This window comes from Plectropomus leopardus, chromosome 6 (genome assembly GCF_026936395.1).
Source record: "Plectropomus leopardus strain MGB_pleo_1.0 chromosome 6, ASM2693639v1, whole genome shotgun sequence".
Lineage (NCBI taxonomy): Eukaryota > Metazoa > Chordata > Actinopteri > Perciformes > Serranidae > Plectropomus > Plectropomus leopardus.
Window position 1 is genome coordinate 33,107,684 of NC_142181.1, and position 15,983 is coordinate 33,123,666.

Below are 15,983 nucleotides of genomic sequence, written 5' to 3' on the forward strand. Positions count from 1 at the left end.
GCACAAGTAAACAAAATCCATAAAAAATACTGGACACAGACTATGGAGGACAACATTTGCCAAAATAAAAAAAAGAAGAAATTACTCAATAAATAATGGAAATAATAAAGAAAGAAACTTAGAAAAAAAAGTATAAACTATCTAATAAATATGCAGGTTTATTTTGAGAATACATAAATATTTACAGAAATAGAAAATTAAAAAATATATATTTTTGTAGTAATATATTTTCACATTTAATGATTTCCCAGTTCATTTATTTATCTCTTTACAAGTATTTCTAATTTCCCTGTGTCTCCATTTAAAGAGATAAACATGAAATTGGGAAATAATTAAATATGAAAATATACAGAAATATTTTTTCAAATATATTATACATTTATTTTGCTATTTCTGTGCATATGCATTTACTGTCCAAATAAACCTGCACATTTAGTAGAGATATTTATTGTGTCATTTATGTATTTATTTATTTTTTATTATGGCAGATTTAGTCCTCCATAACCAAACCCCACAAAAGATTTCACCGATAACACAAAGAAACTGGTGCAATTTCACGCCAGACACATTAAATCCATACCTAAGATAATAAAATAGACATAAAATATGAAAGAGGTTGAAAGTCTTTATTTTTGTGTCACACATTATTTCCTAGGAGACATGCAGGATTGCAGGTCGATCATTTCCGTAATTTCAGCCCATAAGTTAAGTTTTTCTTGATAACAGCGACGGCTTCAAACACACTATACAACAGAACTGTAGCCTTAAAGCGTGGCCCTAACTGTATCTACAGAACAGGTTCAGAGAGTGAGGCCCAGTTGTACACAAAATAAAAATTGCAAAAACTAGCCCTAAATCACAGCTTCACATTTTCAGACAGTGGTGGATACCTGCTGCGGCTGAAATCTCCCATTAAACAGATAAATTCCTGCAGACTTTACAGCCGTAAAGATCAGAAATCTATCTTTCCTTTTACATATCAGTGTTTTTGTTAGATGCTGCATACTTTAAAAAGTACAAGTTATAGTTGCTTGGCTTTATAGAGTTACAATATAAGTACAACAACCTTTTGATATTGGAGTCGTCAGTCTCTGTGATCAGTTGGTCGCTTTGCTCTGTAATGACAGCAAAGTGTTTTTATGAAATAAAATTTTCAAAGTGTCATCTTAAACTGCTGCCTCATCACATCGCATGCTTTGAAATTAAAGATTTTTAATGAGGCAGGAGTCTGATTGATTAACAGTTGTACAACTCTTGACAGTAATACTGGAATCTAATTTGTCAACAGTCACACGTCTCAGCAGGGCTGCGACCTGATTGGCCGACAGAAGGAAAAGTTTACAGTTTTGTGAATCAGAAGTGTTGCTGAGGTCAAGAGCTGGAAACAAATGTAACACTGGTTAAAAGAAAAGCTACAGTTGATACCTTTTATTTAAAAAATAACTTTTTGTCATATTTGCTAAAACTGTGACAGTACTACGTGAAACAGACAATGAGGGGAAAAAAATCTGGGGTATGTTCAATATGAAAACAGTGTGCATCATTTTGCTACAGTTTCAAGATTTAATGACGTTTCTTTCTTAACAAATCAGCAGAGATGTGTATTCAACCCCAATTCTGGTAGATCTTAACTTATACAGTTTGTACATACAATTTTAGTTTTTAGTTCACGCCTGCTTTGGCAATGCAAGTTTTACCATCCAAATAAAGCCATTCTGAATTGGATTAAATCAAACCTGCCATATTAGCAGGCAGTGCTGAATATCACAGCAAGGTGTTCAACTTGCCACCGTTTTTGTTTAAATAAACATTTTGCTATGTTTTGTCGGGGCTCTGGCTCCGCCTAGTGCTCCTAAAGGCATTAGTAAGAATCCACTGATCTTGCAAATGCCATGAGGAGTACTAAAAGGAGCCAGAAAACCATGATTTTTTCATGTGTTCTGTATTGTACTACAGTCACTTACAGTTTGATCAAATATGACAAAAAGTTATTTTTCTAAAAGTTTAAATTTGACAGAACTTTATGGAGACATATCGCCACTTTGAATTTTTGTACCGCATATTCCTTAATTAAGACGTACATGTAAGTAACGGAGGGAAGGGCATTCAGAGTGTCAATTATTCATGTCAGTGGGCTTTAAATGTGTGAGGTGGTGTGATTTTTTAAAACAATTCACAAAAGAAAAGTACATCTTACAGTGGAAACAGACAACTTTTGAACTTTTACCCCCTTACGTATCAAAGTTGTGTTACTGTTGGCGATGCAGTCGCAAAGACAACCGGATCTCTTTCTGTTTTCCTCAGAGCTGCAACTACCAACATCACCGGACACAATGCAATTTATTTTACTCAGTTACTTCAGTTGTTCCACTACTGGAGACAGAAACTGCAAGGAATTGACAGTTATACTGGGAGGAGCTACCAGGGAAAACAAGAGCGCTATCCTCTTACTGTTTTTGTAGCGCAATAGTTCACACACTTCATTTGTGTCATAAATCAAGTCTTCATTTTCATTTCCCAGATCGTACCTGCTGACGGACAGAATTGCATAGTGAAAGCGAGGCTTATCTGGAGCCGAACTAAACGCAGATGGTGTCATTATTTTAGATCCATTACATTGCGCAATCTACATTTACTTCATGATGATAAGTAAAAGCAAAAAACGTGTCTTTATCCACTTTACCAAAATGCTGCCGGTGCAGTACAGTACAATTCTGGCTAAAAAAAAAGTGCTCAGTTAATCTTAAAAACATATAAGCAATATTAAAAATTTAAAAAACAAGTTCAACAAGGAGCTGGTGGAGACGAAGATCACTCAAGTCTAGATTCTTGGTTTTGTGTCTGTATTGCACTACACATGAGGAAAGCGATGGTGGCGGCGTTCTGACAGACTGTGGTATTGTTAAGTGCTACCAGTAAAAACCCATCTCCTCCATTTACTCTAAACCAGTATGAGCTACTAAAGAAGAAATCACATTAAACTGAAATAGCTGCAAAGTCATCTTTTAGAAAATGCACAGCCTTTACGGGTGTTTGAATCTGTGGCTGCTTAACGTTTAACGGTTTGATAAGCAACAAGAAAAAACTTTTAGCTTCATGTGCGCCTCACAGGAAAAGAAGGGAAGGTTTGTTTGTTTTTTGTATCATACTGTGTTGAATTTCCATGATATTAGGAAAAAAACCTGGGGAAAAAAAAGAAAAAAAAGTAGACTGCCCATTGCTGTGATGGCGCAAATTTTGAAGACCAACTTGTCTGAAAAATGTCCCACTGGACCAAAAGCCCATTTTTCCAACAGCATGTTTTCCATAAAACAAACGCCCACTGCTCCAAAGTTCTATTTCTTTGAAAGGACAACCTGATCGCCAACAAAAATGTCCACATTGTAAAACCGCAGATATTTTACTTTTATACATTATTTTTTAGTAGATACATTGAAAATTAAGCCTTTGTTTCTCAACAACGCTGTGTTGAATGTGTGGTTTGGTTTAGGCAAAAGATCCACTTTCTTATGGTTAGGAAAAGATCATGTTCTGGCTTAAAAGACTCACGTTTGGTGGCACAAAAGCAGCTGGCAAAGCCGGGACGGGCCAGTGAAAACCCCCGAGGAATGGAGGTTTGGTGCTGTAAAACTGAAACTAACTGCAGGGAGTGTGTATTTTTGGACAAACAGGACTTTGGGGTCATTATTTTTGTGATAATGGGCTGTGGAAAAAATGGGTCTACGGTTGCTTTTGTTTTTTTCAGACGAACAGCGCTTTAGAATTTTATGCAGCTGGTGCCATCAGAAAGCCATGTCATTTGACCAGTAATCTGTAAAAGGGTCAGTTTGTCAAGCTTAAAAAAAAAGAAGATTTTCTGGACACAGTGAAAGTTTACGATATGTGCTGGAAAAATTGTAATATTCATGTTGTTATGGGTAAATATTGTAGTTCAGTTAATTGTTAAACAGACAATATTTATATGAACTTCTAGTTAAATTAGTGTTTACTGGTCTCAGAATAATAGATTCTGATGGGTTAATAAAGCCAGCTTTTCCAATCTTAATAGAGTAAACTAGCTATACAGACGTCTCAGGTCACACCAGGGACTGTTTATAAAGATGGACGACCCGTCTCCCACTGTGCAAAAATGAAGCCAAAATATCCTGGATACAGCCACTACCATCTTGTGCTGCTGACATCATTTGGAGCCAGAGTGCATGGTAGCAATCTCCATGGTATCAAGTTCACGCTGAGTCACCAGGAAGAGCACCAGGCTTTGAGGCAAAATTATACGTAATAGCCAAAAGTGGACTTACACTGTCATGTGATGCTATAGGGCCCAGAAAGACCTTTTCCCATTTAGGAACACTGGGAAAGAGACGTCTGTAAACTAGTGGATACATTTTTGTGATCGTCAAAACATGACATGACTCATTTACTATCAAGATTTAATCCATTCAGTTTTAAGCATTTGGAAAGCCTATAAAGAGATTAAATTATTTCATCGCCATTCAAGCTAATAAGAGGCTAAACCGGAAGTCAGCTGCTCCGCTAGCAGAGTTTAACCGCTCGAGCACAGTGCACATGCTGTATAGGCCCCGTATTGCGGAAAATCGGGGTACTTTCATGCCGTGGGAATAGAGCTATTTTGCTTCATGCTCCACTGAGCAGCTCTCATAGGAATGAACAAAACCCTGCCTTCATGGCTGTGTCCAGATTTTCTAAATACATCCATGGTTAATGCCTATTCACCCATCCGCACAATCATTAGCAGTACCATTGATCGAAAGCACACCTATTGCCAAACATGTTTATCATGACGTCTAACTCTCTTTTTATAGCATCGAATTACTAATCAAAATCAAACTGTCAGAAAAATTAACATACATCAGTGTGATAAGAACTATCTAAAATGACAGAATGACAGAATTTTGGATAAAATGATTTGATGTGTACTTTGAGTTTTTAGTTTGACCCATCTGATAACATGGAGGGAATGGGTTTTATGACCTATCCCTCAGCCAGGCACTAGATGGCGATCGAAATGTTTTGGCTTCACTTTTGGGGAGCTGTTATGTCGTCCATCTTTTATACAGTACGTGGTTAAAATAACATAAAGTGTCACCTTTTGGCCTGTGCACAGGCAACTCCAGATCAGAAACTCATTGTAAAATAAAAAGCTTACACATCTTATTGTGTAATAAAATCTCAACCGAAGAGTGTATGTAGGGAGCAGAGCATGTTCAAATGATCAGATTATCAGCCCAGTTTGTACTATCAGGCAGCTTTGCTCCTCTGTGAGCAGCTCACATGCCTGCCATCAGTGCAAAGTGGAGATACTGATAGCAGGCAGGGAAACGTTTAACCAGAAAAGGTACAAACAGAAATTAAAATCCCAACTGAGCAGTGAATGGGCGTTACCAGTGGATGGGCAGAAAGGCTGCGATACTTCATTCAGTCTGCCACAAGTTCTCTGCATTTCTGCATGTCTCCCTCTGGAGGCCGGAGGTCAGACTGCAACCTCTCTTCTGAAATATGTGACGCCTGCTTCCAAGAAACGACAACAGATGTCACACTTCTGCCCATTTTAAAAGCATTAAAGAAAGAAAATAAACTTAATACACAAAAATTACAAACGTTTCTTTAAATAGCAGCTCTTTAAAAAGGAATGATGACAACAAATATGATACAATAGGAAAAACAACGTCAACAAATCATCAATCTCCATCATTCTCAGCAACATCATTCTCATCATCATCAAACATGAAAAAAAAAACAACCTGACCCATGGGCTCACATAATATGGAGGTGGTGGTGTGTTTCAAGCAGGGGTCGTAGGTCACTGACAGCTCCAAGGTCAAGGGTCATTGTCTGCCAATGGCGGTCTATCCGTGTCTGTGCATCCGTTTGTCTGGCTGTGATTGGTGGCATCAGGAGAAGAGGGTCTTTAGCGGAGGCAAGGCATCGCTAGATGCATCAGATGAGGTGGAGCCCAGGGAGGAGGAGGAGGAGGAGATGGTTTCTTTCTCCTCTTCCTCATCCCTCCTCATTCTTCAGCCTGTCCTGTCTGTTATTCGATCTGCCCAGCCTCCGGTCGCCCTCAGAGCTCCAGCTCCTTGGACACTTTGGTGGCGATGTCTCTAAAGGCTAACGGTGCCCCCCACAGGCGTTTGAACCTCACACCGCTGCTCTGGCCCAGCCCGCTGGGCAGCTGGCAGACCTCGGCCTCGAAGGCCACGCGGGCGCCGGCTGCTCCGTGGGTGCAGGACAGGAGGAAAGGCCCGGCCAGGTGGACCTGGCAGCCGCAGCCCTGCGCCGCCTCACGCAGTGCTAGCACCACCTCGGCCGGGTCGCGGGGGCTCCGCACTCTCACATCCCATCCGCATCGGGGGGTCCGGGGCTCGGCCGCTTTCTGATGCCCAGATAGATGGCGACTGCAAAGGGGGACAAAAGGGGTGATGCAAAAAGAGGATGGAGGAGGAAAAGTAGGAAAACAAAAAGGTTGATATGGATGTTTACAGGAGGAGAGTTAAAAGGGTTAAAGATTTGGAGAGTAAAAATAAAAGAGGAAATCAAATGTGAATGTAGGAGCAAGTATAAATGAGAATGAATATTTATGTTTTTGAGTTTATGAGATATGGTTGTGTGAATGTGAATGTGAATGCATGAGTGGTTAAGGGGAGGGGGAGGAGAAGAACAAGGATTAATATCATACATTATTGGATTTTTATATCTCTGTGGCAATCTAGATCACTGATAAGTAAACATGCATTTTCTAGTCTAACAACATCTTATGCTATACAATGAATGTACAACACCTCAAATTAACTGCTCACGTCAAGGATTTGGGATTGATAAGATATGTATTTCATTCTTGATTGTGAGATTATACTCAAATGCATATCATTAATAACACACTGTACTGATAAATCACTCTTAAAGGGGTAGTTCGAATTTTTGGAAGTTGGGTTCAATTAGCCCATAGGCTATAGTCGGTGTATGCAGAGGATGTCAGTCCGTATGCCCCCAAATTTTGAGAAGCAGGCTGGAGTCTGACACAAAAACTAAACAATGTACTGCTGTGGACGGGGCCAGCAACAAAACATGTTTAAGCCACCAAAAAAGATCAATATCAGTTTAAGTGTATATTATATTTTGAATACTTTCACAGTGTTATATTAGTGTCAGACAAGGATTTCAGTCGGGGAAGTGAAGCTGTTCTATTGCTCTCCTGACAGCCAGACTCCACTCAAAAACAGTGATTTAACGTCTCTGAATACAGGAGCTGCTGCTCTACGGCTGCCTTGATCACTTGGTTAGTTAGCGTTATTGTGGGACATTTTAAAGGGCTAATTAGTTTGGAATCACCAAAATCACACGATAACACGAACAAAATTACTGATCGAGGCAGTATTAGACCAGCAGCTCCTGTTCAGCAATGTAAAATCACAGTTTTTCCTAAAGAGAGTCTGATACCTCTGACAGGAACACAGATGTGGAACTGAAGATCTCAACTGTGACTCTGACAATAAAGGAAAAAAAAGCTTGAAAATACTCTCCCCATGGCATAAAGTTAAATGTTTGTTGTTTTTTTTTTTTAATTTGCTAAAATACGTTTTGCTGCTGCCCTCATCTGCAGCAGTGCATTGCTTAGCCTCCTGGGGGCATGTCGACTGCTGCACTGTAAAGTTCTGACCAGTAGATCTTAAAAGGACGTAAATATACTATTAAATTTAATTTATGTTCACTTTATATCTAATTGTCAAGTTTGCTTAAAATTTGTTATTATTAAAAACATGTTAACAAAACAGAACTCACTCCTAAATTCATCATTGGCAAAATCCTCTTTGTCATAATCAAGTTAGGTCAGACTAACTTGGTTTACTGAAGTTGCTAACACTTAGAAAGAACAAGGTTATTCCAGTTGTCCTTTTTAAGTTACAACTTCACAAAAATAAGTAAATACAGCTCTATTTTGAGTAAACTTAACCGCTAGATATAAAGTTAAGAAAAAAATATGATTAATAATTATATTCACTTCCTTTTTCAAAGCAGTCGGTTTCCAAGATTATTTTAAGTAAGATCAACTTGTCAGATTTTACAGTGTGTTTTATCTATGTAATATAATGACTATGGATATTTACCCCATAAAACCCCACTTCAGAAACTCTAAAACCAACCAAAAATCCATCTAGGACCAACTAACACACATAGATCTCAACACGTCAGCCTGCTGGTGTAGGAGGGTAAAGAGTTTCAGGGACTGAGCTGTTGATAGACAAAATAAAAAGTTATTTCTTGTTCTTAAATCAAAGGTTCTACCTACAGGGATCATCTACCACAGGGAGAACCACAGACTGTTAGCTAACATCAGCCTGCTGCTCCTGGTTTACCTGCTGTTTTTAACCTGAGACTGAGACTGGGCTGATGCAGCTGAGGCTGAGAGGAAGTACACAAAACCTTTAATAGCATATCAATAAACTGACACTGGTAACTCAAAAAAATACAATACCAATGTAGGTATTGTAAATACATTTGTTGTATTCAACGCACTAATTGCTCTTTTTTTTAATGGTTGCTTTTTGTCACAGTTTTTACGTATCCTATCAAAGTGTGTCTGCCAAAATAAAAAAGTTAGATACTTTCTTTACATTGTTGTGTGTGATTGTTCTGCATGTAAGAAGTGAACGTACCAGAATAATGACAGTGTACTGCTTATGACCTGATTTAGTTTAAAAATTTTACAAGTGTATGGGGAATATAGGACAGTTGGGATTTGTGTTTGACCATTTATAGCATTTTCAGTTCTCGATGATGATGACTGGTTCTTGATTTTGAAAGATCCAGGTGAGAGAAGTATGCATATCTTTCTGTTTTCTGTACATTTGAGCAGAAAATGTGCATTGTCAGTATGAGCACTTTCAAATCTATTTTACTTTATTTCCTTGTGTCTTCGTCACCACAGAGAAAAGAAAAATTCCCATGCTCAAGTTCCCATGCTGGATCACAAACCAGATGCGTGACTTCATGTAGACTTCTGATGTTTAGAAAGTGATCAGAAGGAAAAACATCAGGTCTCAGTAAAACCTGAGAATGAAAACATTTACAGCTGCAGCCTGAATACAACACTTCTGTTTATGACAAATTCTTGTAAATGCACTTTACTTCTAAATTCTCTTTTAATTGAATTATCTTCAGACTGGCAGAGACTATATGGTATAATTTAACATTTTAGGTACATAGGTACAACATACTAATCTGTTTTCTTGCTGGAGCTGGCAGATGGTTAGCTTAGCTTTGCATTAAGATTGTAGAGAGCCAGGCTAGTTGTTTCCTCCATATTCAAAGGTAACAAAGCACATATATTTGTTCTTTTCTTTTCTTTTTTTTGACCACTTTCATATTTAATTACTATATTGTTACTGATTTTGTAATGTTCTGTATAGTTACCTTAATCCTTTTTGCTTTATTTGTCTGCTTTTATCTTCTTGTTAAGTACTTTGTGACATATGTGTTTTAATTGTTATTCTTAAAGCTTCTTAAGAATGCAAGTTGCATTTAAGAATTTTTAATGCCACTTGGGATAAAATATAAGACCAATTTTACAATAAAAAAATGTGGACAAAGAAATCGATGATTAAATAGATGCTACCAATTGTTTTGAGATTTTACGATACAATGTAAAAAAAAAGATTCATTAAATCCTAATTTACTTGTCTTTGCATTTTAAGATTTTAAGATTCATTTAAGATATTATTATTATATCAAACGGCCAACTCCCGTTTACACACAAATGCTTTTGTACAGATTATGTAAGTCATAACATATTTGTTTATCTGAAAGAAAGCAAATAAGAACATTTTTATAAAATGTTGAACTATTTTTTTAAACAACAGCAGTAACAGCATCATTCATATGTATCACACTAAATATCTCACTTAAGAGTAAACTAAAGGTGTTTAACATCCTTTAAGCACATGGCATTTATTTGTGATTAATATTATGAAAAGCAGGCTGCTTGTGATGCTGCTGACACACAAGATTATTCTACTGGTTCACTCTGCATGCCAGCGTTTGAAAAAATATATAAATGTGAACTCACCTTGTGACCGGAGATCTGCTGATTCTCTCAGGTTCGTCTGTGACCCTCAAGAGGAAGACAAACGGATCCGTTAGGAATCAATCAAATGGCCAGTCCATTTTTACACCAATTCCCTTCCTGGCTCAACCCCCACCCGACACACACACTTCCTGTTTTTATGCACCTAATCACTGCATCAAGTCAATCCAAGTCACATCACAACACAAGACTCGACAACTCGTCTTCAAATCACAGATGGATCATCCCCAGCCTACACTCACCACACTGGAGCACTGGATGGATGTGACACAACAAAATGTCAAAGTCAGCGACAAAACAAATGAGAAGGATAAACAAATGTAGAGGGAGTGAATCCAGAGCAGGGAACCAGGTCTTAATAGACAAAAAAACCCACATTTGGCCTATCTAATTGATCTACACCTCATAATCTAGCGAGCATTTAGGGTGAGTCCAACTCCACTTTTGATACTTTGAAACCTGGATCGACATCAGTTTCTCATGTTACGTTTGGCTGGCTGTCACAAGCATCTAAACCTTTGAAACCTGAATAAATTGGTTTGATTTCTTTTGGAAACATGGCCAAAAAAGCAGTGAGCAACGGCAAAATGAACTGAGAATTAGTGAAGTGAAAAAAAAGGAAGAGAGAGAAACATATTAGAAAATACATTTAAAAAATAATCATTTAATTTGAAGTAAATACATTTAAAGTTAATTTTATTTGCATTTCTGGCACTTTTTTCAAGCTATTTTCTTGTTTGTTTTTATATTAGTGTTATTTATTTTCTTTTTATTGTGTGCTAATTTTCAGGTAATTCCTTGCTAATTTTTCGATAATTTCTTGTGATGTTGCTCATTGCCGTCCTCCAAAGATTTTCTCAAGTTTCAAGGAGCTAAACTGTTTTTGTTTGGGTTTTTTAGTTTTTGCAATGTTCCATTTCATCTCTTACTGTATTTATGTACTTATATTGCTCCCAATATCCCTCCCAACATTTCAAGTTTGATTGAAAGTACGTATAGCGTTTGTTTTGTTTTTCTAAGTATTAAAATCAGGTGTGATCTTCCTTTGTATGTTTGTAGCTATGTATCCCTTTACATGTTAGAGAGTAGATTATTGTGTTGCCACATCAGAGGGCCACACAGATCCAGGATGCCTGATCCCATGGCGGCTGTGGGGTGCACTGGATTTCAGTTTCCTCTGCTCCACCGACAGACTGTCAGGTTGGAAGCTGCTTATTGCACTTTCCCTTCATGGCCACCAGAGGCTGCTGGTGCTATTCTCTGTGTGCCGAGTTCTTTCCCACCAACCTGGCAACCCGATCTCTATTCCAGGAACTGGGGGTGGCCTGGAGAGGCCAGTAAGAAGATTTCATTGACAGATTTTTTTTAAAACAAATGAAACCTACTCTATGTGACCCCGGTTCTGACCGAGAAGCTGTTGCAGGGCTGTGGCTTTAGATCGTTAAGATTCGATTTTTGTTAAGTCTGTGTCTCAGTGTCACCTCTCTCACAGTAGCATCCACACAGATAATCACTGGGATACGCCCCAGCATTTATCATGTTATCCAAATAATTATCCAGCAAATATCTGGAGGAGTCTTCCTGTTGGATTAAAACCTCAATCCAGCAACTCCGTTGGGAACACCATGGTGTTGCTGAACAAATCTTTTGAAATCTTGCATCAGCACAAGCCTGAACTCAACATTAATTATGTGAATGTTTTATGACTGAAGAAGTGGAGGTGTCCCATCAAGATTAAATGACTTTGTCTTTCTTGTCTGGGTAGAGAAAGAGAGTAATTCCTCCCCCAGAAACTGAAGCCAAAGTCGCCTTGACGAGTGCATTAAGTTGATGACCAGAGTTGGGAGTAACACATTACTTTACAACTTTATAAAGTTTTATTATCATCCCACTACTTCTGGTGGTTGATAAATATGTAATGCATCATAAATGTCTGCTATAGTTTTTTTTGATAAAGAATTGTATAAAATACATCAAAATAAAATGATTTTGTGTCTATTGCTTTGCAAAGTGTAAAAAAGGATTGAAAACCGACTTTTGTTTTATCTTAAGGCCTGTCGAGGCCATCATAAATAAATATATCTATTGTTTTATTGCACTGCTTACTTTTAATTATATTGATGGCTACAGATAAAATATGACACCTTTTCCCACTCTGTGCCACAGCAACACTAAAATAACATAGTGTGCACTAATAAGAGAACTGAAGCAGATATTTAATAGTTACATAAAAGTTACTTTCCCTACTAATTACTTCTATGCAGTAACTGGTAAAGTAATTGAATTACTTTTGAGAGATGTAACTGACTAAGTGCTTATTATTAGGAACTTGCACAGCACTGCTAGCACGTATCTGTGTATAAACTGTACAGTATGAGTGTCGCATTGTGTGATCTGTATTAAGGCTGAGAGGAAGAAGAGCAGAAAGTGACGGAGCGAGAGAAGCTAGCAGCAGTGTAACGGGACAATCTGCTTGTATCTTGAGGGAGAGCTGTGCAAGATCCCCGTTTAAGAGGAGGATAAATCTTGGTTACATAACTAATCCTGATTTAAAACGGCAGTGACGCTGGGTCAGTCAGTCAGGATGACTGGTGCAGGCTTCTTACAAGCATCTAGCTCCTGCAGAGGGCTCAGACACACGCTGTGTGCTCCTAATGTCACAGCTTCAACGCTACAATGATCCAGACCAAATCATTTTTACTCAGACATGAATACATCTAAACTATGCCAAACCAAAAGTTCAAGGAGAGGTCATGTAAGAGTGTAAACCCTTCCTGGACGCAGTGATGCACACTACATTAACAGTAGTGATGAGGTCAAAGACAGTGAACAAACCTCTCTCTCAGATTTTAACACTTCTCTTCATCCTTTTCCTCTGTCTTGTATAAAACACCAATAAAGCACCCCACCCCCCTTTCCTGTCTGTCCAGGATCCCACAGCCCTGCTGATTTGTTAACAACATGAGTAAACATATGGTGTTGATTACATGACTCAGACTAGTACAGTGGAGTTGCAATAAACTCACTTACTCCAGATGACACACAAAAACATCTTCACAAGGTCGATTATTCTAAAAACAAGTGTGTAACAAACTTGAACTCTCGCATCTACAAATTAATCCAACTTCACCCCTTTTTGTCCCAGAAAAGCAAGACTGATGTGTGTTACTGTTGGAAGAAGCTGTGACACCTACAGCCTCGAGTGAGAGCTACAGCATGAAGCCCAGCCAGCAGAGACATAAGCAGTCCACACAGACAGACAGACAGACAGACACAAAGACAGACAGACATTCAGGCCGACAGCTGCTGATCAAAGTTTAGTCACACAAACATACTGTTTTGAGATAGAGCTGCTCTACAGGAAGAAACAATCTTGTTAAGTTTGCTGGGTAAGAATAAACTCGGCACTAGCTTTTTTCCCAGCTGATTCAGTATGTTGGACTGATGTCAGAGCCTGACGGTGAATGAAATTACTCGGATTATCAGTTCAGTTCAGTGCACAAGTATTCTCAGTTACAGATATTCCACAGCTGCATGGACGGTGCAGAGATACAGAAGACCCTGAAACACCCTACAATCTGTTGTGAAAATTATTCAATATTGTAGTATTTGAATGTAATCATGCGTATTAAAAGTAATCGTATGAATGTATGATTCATCCCTGGTCATGGTTTAGGTACTTTCGGAGGCCTCAGAGTCCTTCACTGTCTGCATGCAGGAATGTAAGGAGGCTCCCGGCTGAGGCCTCTGAAAGTACCTAAACTATGACCATGGATGAATCATACACTCATACAGTCACTATTCCAGTCACTATTACAGACGGTATGAGGAAAATAAAGTGTTTTTTGACCAGTAAAGCATGTAAAGGACCGCTTTAGAATCTCTCCACAGCTGCAAACTTTTGTAAATCAAATCTAAGACTTCAAGATATCTGGGACAGGGTTCCTGCAGCTTTAGTCAAATTAGATTTAAGACTTTTTAAGGCTTTTTTAAATGCCACTTGGAATGAAGTTCAAGACCAATTTTCTGATAAACAAAACTGAAGAGGGACGATTTTATGTTACCCAAATGTTTGCCTCAAATGTTGAAATAAAAACCCTATTTTGAGCAAAACACACCGAAGACAATGAACATATTATATTATCATAAAAATATCTATTTGGTTTACCAAAAGAAATGGAAAATATTTGACACCCCTGTTTGGTTTTCTTTGTGTTTTTCACTCTGCATGTGAGATTCCACTGCTTGGATTTTGAACATGACAAGTTTAAAAAGAGGAATTTATTAACAAAATAATAGATGCAACCATTTTGAGATTTTACAGCACAACATAAAATCCTACTTCCCATGACTGACCATTTAAGTAATTTTAATACCAATCAAGGCCTTATTTTTAGATTAATGAATTCAATGCCTTTTGAGACTTTTTAAGGATCAGCGGGATCCCTGACCTTGGAAGGCCTTTTTTTCCCCCCGAGGAAACAGAATTAAATGCCTTTGAAGACTTAACTGTGACCTGCAGATACCCTGTTTGGATTTCCAAGTATTTCATTAAATTTAATTCACAAGATTAGCCAAAATTAGGTCAGGTTAGGTCATTTAATCTGTAAGCAATTAAACTGCATAAAAATCCCTATATTACGATATATATCAATAGTGAGATATCAACAGATTTTATTTATACTGCCCACTTCTATTAATCCCCTTTCAAACAAGCAAACATAACTCTCCTTGGACTCTTCTCGATGGAACACATATTTGAAGAGAAACTACAGAACTGCACTTTATGTGGAAAATGTAAACCAAAAAAAAAAGAATCGATTTCCCCTCTTATTTACAAAGAAAATGAGGTTTTGTCTTGGAGCCAGAGCCCCGCAGGTTGAATTGAACTCAACTACTGATTGAATTCCTGCCTGTAGAAAAGCTTTGCCTCAGATAAATGTTTGTATAACTAAACTACGACCTGCCACAGACAGCGAATGAAGGGTACAGGGGATGACGGGGCACCAGCAAGCAGGCAGACAGTCGGACAGACAGAAGCAGCAGCCAGAAAACATGGGAAAGGAAGACTTACTAACTGTTTTTGTCCCCTGTGGGAGGGTGCAGCCCGACATGGACTTGTTTGAGCTCTGACGTTTAGAAGGGTCAAGAGTGACCCTGGGAGGAGAGAGGAAGAGAAGGAGATGAAGAGAGGATGAGAGGAATGGATAAAAAAAGGAAAATTACCCGCAGAAAGTCAGAGAGACATTGAACAAAAGAGAAAGCAAGTGATGGGGGAAGTAGAATATAGAAGATGACAGACAGTAAGAAACACAGGTAGAAGAGGCAGAGAAGTACAAATCAAACTGTAGTTCAGGTAAAAGAAGGATAGAAGACTGGCAGGTGACTGGCAAGGAAAAGCAAAAGTTGTTAAAGAATCAAACAAACAGATAAAGCAACAATAAGCAGCAGAGAAGAACTGACTGTGAAAGACATTCAGTATGTCCACCTGACCAGCAGACCTGGGTCAAATAGGTTGCTTGTTTGTACCAGCTTAACTCTTCAGAACCTCGATCAACATTAGTTTTCCACCTTTCACAAGCTATTTAACCCATTGTAATCTGTGCTCATGGTTTGATTTCTTTCAAAAAATGTGGGAAAAAAAGGCAATGACCAACCTGGAATGTCCAGGAAATCGTGAGAAGTTAGCAAAAGGTTACGAGAAAATAACTGGAAAATTTGTGTTAAAAAAAGGAGGGAGGTTTATTAGAAAATTAACCAGAAAAGTGAAAAGTGTCCATAAAACTAGATTTATAATAATGAATATCATATATTTAAAAATATTGATAGAGAGCAAAAATGTATACATATGTATTTTCTTTAATATGTGCCACTTTTTTGG

General features: G+C 38.1%; 1 protein-coding gene across 8 annotated transcripts in view; it reads right to left on the reverse strand.

Moving 5' to 3' along the window:
• Nucleotides 1–611: 611 nt before the first annotated feature.
• Nucleotides 612–15,983, reverse strand: part of mark4b (MAP/microtubule affinity-regulating kinase 4b) — an 82,131-nt gene continuing 66,759 nt past the window's right edge. For 2 of the 8 annotated variants that reach the window (XM_088079290.1, XM_088079289.1), the window contains exons 16-19: nt 15,177–15,259; nt 10,085–10,129; nt 8,376–8,421; nt 612–6,416 (exon numbers count right to left, since the gene is read on the reverse strand). In XM_088079290.1, coding sequence (XP_087935416.1) covers nt 6,083–6,416; nt 8,376–8,421; nt 10,085–10,129; nt 15,177–15,259 — 508 coding nt within the window. In that variant the 3' untranslated portion in view covers nt 612–6,082. Of the gene's footprint in view, nt 6,417–8,375; nt 8,422–10,084; nt 10,130–15,176; nt 15,260–15,983 lie in introns of those variants that run through there. The other 6 variants (XM_088079293.1, XM_088079291.1, XM_088079292.1 and 3 more) reach the window with 6 other exon arrangements.